Below are 7,099 nucleotides of genomic sequence, written 5' to 3' on the forward strand. Positions count from 1 at the left end.
TAGCTTATGCTTCAGGACCTCCGTGGGGTAGCATGTCGTAGGGGAATGGGCCGCGTACGCCAGCTTCCCAGCCACGGGGCAGCGGAGGCAGCATGTCCGCTGCAGCGCTGTCCCCAGCTTACCAGCCGATGCCGCCATGGCTCTTACACTAGCTCTCTCTTTCTCGCTCGACAACCCTACGTCTAGATCTACTTTTCATGACTCAGATGAAACACTTGCAACATACGTCTGAAACAAATGAAACATTTAGAACATATACTTGCAACATAACCATTGCAATATATGCAACGTTCAAATAAAACACTTGCAACATACGTTTAAAATAGATGAAATATTTTGAACAAACTTTTACAACTTACGTGTATAGCCATTGCAACATATGCAAAATCCGAATCAACCTTTGCAACATCCATATAAAACACTCTCTAAAAAAACATCCATATAAAACACTTGTAATATACCCCTAAAACATGTGAAACACCTAGAACATACATTTGCAACACATGTTTTCAGCGCAACATTACGCGGGCGGCATGACGAACTGACGTGGTGGAGGTGACCACGACAGTGGATGGCGGCGCCCCGGCGCGATGGAGGTGGATGGAGGCACTCCGACGCGGTGGAGGCGGCTGCGGAGGCGGGCGGCACGGGCAGATGGTTACGGCCTGAAGTCAGGGCACGCGCGAATCTGCGCGGGCGATGGTGTGCGGCGCGAGGGGGAGCTAGCGGCGGGCGGGAGTGAATGGAGCGAGGTGTCCGGACGCAGCCATATAATATACAGGGGTGGGTGCTCATTGACGATGAAAGGGCAGCTGGCTCCCTGAACCGTCCATACTACCGCACCCGGAAATGAAGTAATGACCGTTAGCGACTGCCTCAACAGGTTGCTTCCCCTCCCGAGAGGTTCCTCTTCCTCTCCACGACCTTTCCAGGGTCACAAGCGCGTGCTGACGTCGCTGGCAGCGTTGTGCTGCATACTTCTATGCATATTATATGTATCAATGTATGTTATGTGGTTGATCTAGTCATGCAGATGACCCAGCCAACGAAGATGAAGACTGAGCGACCGGCGGCCAGCAGCGGCCTGGCGTGAACTGAACAACATCCCAGAGGATTTACCAAAAACACTTGTTTACCTGGCAGTTTTCTTGCAAACTTTGCGTTGTTCATAGACGAATTTGGTCTCCATCTGTGGCTATGTTCACCTTCGGCCTATTCGCTTATTAGTTTCAGTCAGGACTTATCAGCCAGCCAACAGTGTTTTTCTCTCACAACAAACCAGCATTAGCCGGACTTATCAACCCAGAAACCAAGCAGCGAACAGTTCGCTTGTCTACTACATCAATCAAGTACAGTAGGTTAGTCTAGCGTGTGACTCCCGTTGTTTTTCTCCCTACCTGTTTCTGGATGACGAAACTTACTTTTTCTCCCCATCTGTTTCTGGATGACGAAACTTACTGTGTTTCCGTTATCATGGGGAGCCATGGAGGGGCCACGTTTCGAAGGGGGAAAAAAGTTGTCAAACGCAGAGCAAATACTCTGCGTTTCACTTTTGATGTTTGATGTTTAAGACACAGTGGGTCAAACATTCTGCGTTTAAAGTTTAGCATTCTGTTCTGGTTTGATACAAAAAAACAACCGCCTACTTCACCCGTCCAACTCCCAACCAAACAACTTGCTGAGAGCATAGAGCTTATTGTTTTAGGGCCCAGATATGTATGCAGTAACTAAACGAAATAATTTATCTGAGGACACGAAACTCGCTATACATGCATATGAGGAAGCAATCTAAGCACAATATCGAATTAAACAGTGAGCCCAGAGTCAGAAACAGGAGTGAATATTCGTCTACCTCTAGATATGAATGAAGTATTACACTTGGTATTTAGCACATCAAATATCATCATCCACCGTATCTTGTTCCCCTGCCAAGTTCCTACTGGGGTAGGTTCAGAATCAGTCTTTTGAGGAACTGGTGCTCCCGACACTCTTCTTCCCACCATATTTCTGGCATCACAATTGGGGCAAACCATGAGAAATGAAAAAACAGACACTTTACCAAATACGTACATAATATTGTGTGGCAACTACACAAGCATTTCTTTAACATCACAGTATACGGGTAAAATTGATCCATGGACAACATCTAATGGCGTTTAATGAATGCAAACCTTATTAATAGACAGAAGAAAACACTGTCTATATGCCAGTGTTATCAGGTCATCTGATTAATTGCGATGAGTTGTCCTAGTTGGTATCCTGGACTCGAATAGGGTCTAAGACTCAATTAGGCCAATTAGTTTTCTGGTCGTATGATTAGTCATGGATTAATCACAATTAGTCAGACAACCAGAAACAGAATGGAATTGCTGGGCAGCTGAGAACATGGGCTGCATCTGGGATGGCTTAGGTTACTTGGGCTCATGTTTTTCAGCCCAATTTGCAACCCTACATGCAGCCACCACCCTAGAGTTATCTTCATGCTTGATTTGTACTCTAGAACATATAGTATATTAGTATATATTTGGTATATTAGTCCTGATATATATATATATATAGTACTAGGGAATGACTAGAGCCAACTAGTCATCCTGGTCAACGACTAATCGCGACTTGTCACCTAGTCGGTCCCATGGCGACTAGGATTGACAATACGACTTGATAACTTTGGTCTACGTGTTACTTAGACAAGCAACTCCTATGATACCCACAGCAATTGGCGTCAAGCATATGACCATTCAGTGAATAAACAAAAATCAATGAGTGAGTTTAGTGGTAGGTACTGACCTGCTTCCCGATACTGAAAGGCACATATTTGTATTTGATCATATGCACAATCTGGCGCTTCATTGTAAGGACAAAGAGAACAACCCAGTAGCAGAGGAGTATAGGCCAGAAGACAGGAACGTCAAACACTGAGAAGAACGTCATCACAAAAGCTATAACAAAAGCTTTTGTGATTGCATACCTGAAAGATAAGGAAATAGATGTTAGGCGATATATTGGGTAGGAGCCGCAGGAAAGATCTTCTGTACTAAGAATGAAAAGAACTAATATAGAAAATACTAGAAATAAATGAGGAACCACTAGGGATGCAAGTTTTGCTTTCTCTCTGGGTCATTGGGTTCACCCAAAACCCATTGGATTGAACTAATATGGATTTCAAAGAAAAGCAAATGGGATAGAAATGAACTAGCTGGCCCAGAAGGATAAAATTATAAGCATTGAATACATAGAAAGCAGTCAAAACACTTTGTATGCTGCATTTTGTATGCATGCTATCAATAGCATTCTCACAATAAAACCTGGCAGCTGGTAACGGTTTAATCAACACAACTGGTGAACTATCAACAAAAGACTGAACCCCTAACAGAAAACTCCTGATGTAAATTTCAGAAGGCAATGATAAATTCAGAAAGAAACCATCAGTATCTGGCTACCTGAACTCTTTCACCAAAGTGGAAACACTTCAAACTTGGGCTAAAACGAATTTTACCTTAATAGCTCACAGCAATATAAATGATACAAACTATGTCGGGTTATGATGTAAGTCGTATTTTTAGCTGCGATATCAGTAAATCCATCCCATGCATGCTTAGCTATAGAGATCTCCACGGAACCACCCTCGGAAAATGATATTGCAGAGAAATGTCACAAAATACAACTTAAAACCCACTAGAACAAGCACATGGGTAGTGCATAGACAAAAGGTCAGACCGCTGAGCAATAGTAACTAGGCAATGCAGACTTTTGAATGTGCGATGACCAGGACTCTTTGAATGTGCGATGATCAGGACTCTGACAAGCTATTGTGTGACTGCCATTCGGAAGAACAGAAGCTATATTACACATTTAGCAGCTCACTAATAATGATGACCCGGACATATTCTTAACGAGGAAAGAGAGATTTGCAAGAATCACCAAAACTTTTCAAAAAGTTGACTAGTCCAGAGAGACACCATTAAAAATACATGTATTTCAACCAAAATGAAGGATGAAGGGCCCTGAGTCCCATTATTTTTTTTTTGATGGAACTACATCAGAGGCATTTATGTTGCCTACATCATCCACTGGAATCGCAAAACATATATGGTGCAATTGAAGGGATACAACATGCCTTGAGTGGGTTCATCCAGGGATTTGGCTGTGGTTTGGCAGATAATTGACAGGCGACACAGCTTGGTTGCGTCGGTGGAGGATATGTAAATCAGGAGTTCAGCATTAATTCGCACATATCGACAATAATTTTGTACCTAAGGTCATGGCACGCTGATTTGGAATTAAACAACCTTAGTCAGGTGACACGCGAGCTTCGTGACACAGAAATCTAACACAAGTTTGTGATTTTGTAGCCATCTTATTTTCTCGCTAAAGAAATAAATGGAAAGATCCTGTACTTTGACATTAGTCTACCAGTTGGAAGTTTTCACTAGCTAGTTTATGATCGATCAGAACAGAATGGACTGCACAACTGTTATGCTTCATATTGATGATGGATTCATGGACACAACCACGTGAACATCAGCTTGCCACGGTTGGTAGACCTGTGTGCAAAATTTACAACTTACTGTGGCCTGCGGGGAGGGTCAGGAGTAGCTGAGCAACTGTACCTCGAAAGTCAAGACAGATTCGTAACCGGTTTCCGAAATGCAAATTGTCTTGGCTCTGTCTGGATTATGAGTAGTCGTGCCTAGCTATACGGAGAAGATAGGACGGCGAGAACTGAACTAGCGAGGCCGATCCGATCGGCCCCTCCCATCCAGTAAGTAAATACATACACGGGAGCGAATCACCCCAGCCGACCGGAGATACTAAGAAGGCCAGACGGATCTGGCGAGGCGGAGAGACAGATCTGGGGGCGAGGACAAGAGATCAGACCAGAACTTGAACTCGGGGAGGCGCCTGATGAAGGGCTTGAACTCGTCAGAGCCCCGGGTGGGCAGCGCCGGCCCCTCGGCGGCGGCGGAGGGGTCGAGCTCGGGGTCGACCATGGGGGAGAGGAAACCGATGAGGAGGTTGAGGAGGTAGATCCCGAGCCCGTAGGTGACGATGTAGAAGCCCTGCACCATGTAGACCCGCAGCGCGTAGATGGCCGCGGCGGCGAGCGTGCCGAGCCACCGCCCCGTGGCGTGAGGCGTCGAGCGGTCCAGGTAGTACTGGAACGCCCGCGACGCGTCGCTCCGCCACTTGGCCGCCGCGGCCACGGCACCGCCGGCGCCGGCGCCGGACGAGTCGCCGCCCTCCATCGGATCGGATCGGGGCGGGGGTGGGGGGTGGAACCCTGGCCTGGGTCAAGAGGCGAGGGGAGAGGTTGGGGACGAGGTGGAGACGTCGACTTTGGTCCGGCTCGGCTCTTCCGGTTGGGAGTCGGTGCCGTTTACTTGCAGCTCGGCGCCCGCTGGCTTCTCAAGGGCTCAAGGCTGGGAACGGGACGGGCGTCGCGTCGCCGTTGGTCCGTTGCCTTGCCATGCCATATCCGTCCTTCGTCGATTCAGGATTCTCTCTCTGCTCGATGGTCTCCTGCTGCCTCAGCGACAAAAAGAAGTCGTATCATGTTTTACTGCCTGCGTTCTAATAAAAAAATACTACTCCCACTCTCCGAAGAACTAAATAAGTTTAAATCTAACCAAATCTATAAAAGCATTAATACTTATGTTTTCTGATACCAAATAAGTATTCTATTAGCTTAATTATGAAATGTATTTTTTTATTATAAATTTGTTGAGAGAAATAAATATTGGTACTATTTTTTGTAAACTTGGTTAATTTTCTTAAAAGATAACTTGGTTCAATCGTATAACTGTACTAGATAAATACCCGTGCATTCCACGGAAAAAAATATAATATCATGACAACAGTAGGTTGAGCGTGTAACAAAAAGTTTTTTTAATTTAAACCTAGATATATGCCCGTGCGTTGCACCGGAGGTCACGAATTATGCCTATGACGACACACGTGGCTTGCGACTTAGACACACATGTTAAGAAATCTACAAATCTAATTACAATAAAAAATACAAAGCCCTTTACTTTTTGATGTCATAAAAAATTATACCCATTATTCTTTTTTAGATAAAGGAATTTTTATTTCAGCCTCTGCAAGAGTTTTGCACTCAACCATTTACCCATTATTCTATTCCATTGAAAAGTAAGCGTTTTCTTCAGTGTTATGAACTTTAACGTTGCGTCCCTTAGACCCTTACATCACATGCCGTGTTTAGCTAATGTTCATTGTCTGCGATGCAAAAAGTCAAGTTTGCCCTTATATGCCTTTTTTCCAAGCAGGATTGATGCATTTGGTAATGTTGAAATTCCATGCTGCTTATTTGTACTTATCTGCTCGTATGTGTTTTGCGGCTGGCCGTTGGGAGCAGTGACAGTGAGCGAGACAGAGGGTTCGACATGGCGTGTAGGAGTCAGGCCTCGCTTCATTGTGCGCCTCCATGTCGGCATGGCATGTTGGGTGCCAGGCCGGCCGCCGGGGCAAGGTGCGTTTATGTAGTCGCAAGCTCGCCGCAGCTACGTCGAGTGGGCGAGTGGCAGACCAGTGGTTCGAGAGTTGCACGTCGGACATGCGGGACTTTGGCACGAGCAGCAGCCACTACCGGCCTACGAGGGCAGTAGGCAGATTCGATTCGAGCACGGCACCATCCTCGTCGCCGGCTGGAGACACCACTCCGAGCTCTGCAGATTCGACGGCTGTTTCCTCGGTCGACGCGGCCGGCCTCAGGGACGACAGCTGCGAGACGACGAGGACGCGAGTGGGCCTGGACGCCAGACGCGGCCGCGCATGCGTCGACCTGCAGGCTGTTCCTTATTGTGAATTATTACCGCTGGCTGATTTATGGTAAGAGAATAATACTGTTCTGGCTTATAATCTACGATCGTTTACGACCAAGCGAACAGACTGCTTGCTGGCAGCAACCACTCCCGCGCCACCGGTCGCCAGAAGCTCCAACGTTTGTGCTCCCTCTCGAACGGCAGCCGCAACGGAGGCGATCGCGATCCAGGGCATGCAGGAGGGCGAGGACGTGAATCAGACGAGGTCGGGCATATTTAATTGAGCTCTTTTATAGTGGTTGGGGGTACTTCTCGGTTCC

General features: G+C 46.4%; 1 protein-coding gene across 1 annotated transcript; it reads right to left on the minus strand.

Annotated features, from left to right (window-relative positions):
- Positions 1-1,776: 1,776 nt before the first annotated feature.
- On the minus strand, positions 1,777-5,468 carry LOC136461925 (protein RER1A-like). Its single transcript, XM_066461313.1, has 3 exons — positions 4,879-5,468; positions 2,788-2,968; positions 1,777-2,007 (listed from the first exon to the last, which is right to left on the minus strand). Exons 1-3 carry the CDS (start codon positions 5,244-5,246, stop codon positions 1,957-1,959), a joined length of 600 nt encoding a protein of 199 aa, XP_066317410.1. The 5' UTR covers positions 5,247-5,468; the 3' UTR covers positions 1,777-1,956.
- Positions 5,469-7,099: the final 1,631 nt, after the last annotated feature.

Source organism: Miscanthus floridulus, chromosome 6, assembly GCF_019320115.1.
Source record: "Miscanthus floridulus cultivar M001 chromosome 6, ASM1932011v1, whole genome shotgun sequence".
Taxonomy (NCBI): Eukaryota; Viridiplantae; Streptophyta; class Magnoliopsida; order Poales; family Poaceae; genus Miscanthus; species Miscanthus floridulus.

Coding starts and splice junctions, on each gene's coding strand:
- LOC136461925 (XM_066461313.1), bottom strand. CDS start 5,246: ATGGAGGGCGGCGACTCGTCCGGCGCCGGCGCCGGCGGTGCCGTGGCC. Junction 2,969..4,878: donor CTCCCCGAGTTCAAGTTCTG/GTCTGATCTCTT, acceptor CTTATCTTTCAG/GTATGCAATCACAAAAGCTT. Junction 2,008..2,787: donor CTTTCAGTATCGGGAAGCAG/GTCAGTACCTAC, acceptor TTGTGATGCCAG/AAATATGGTGGGAAGAAGAG.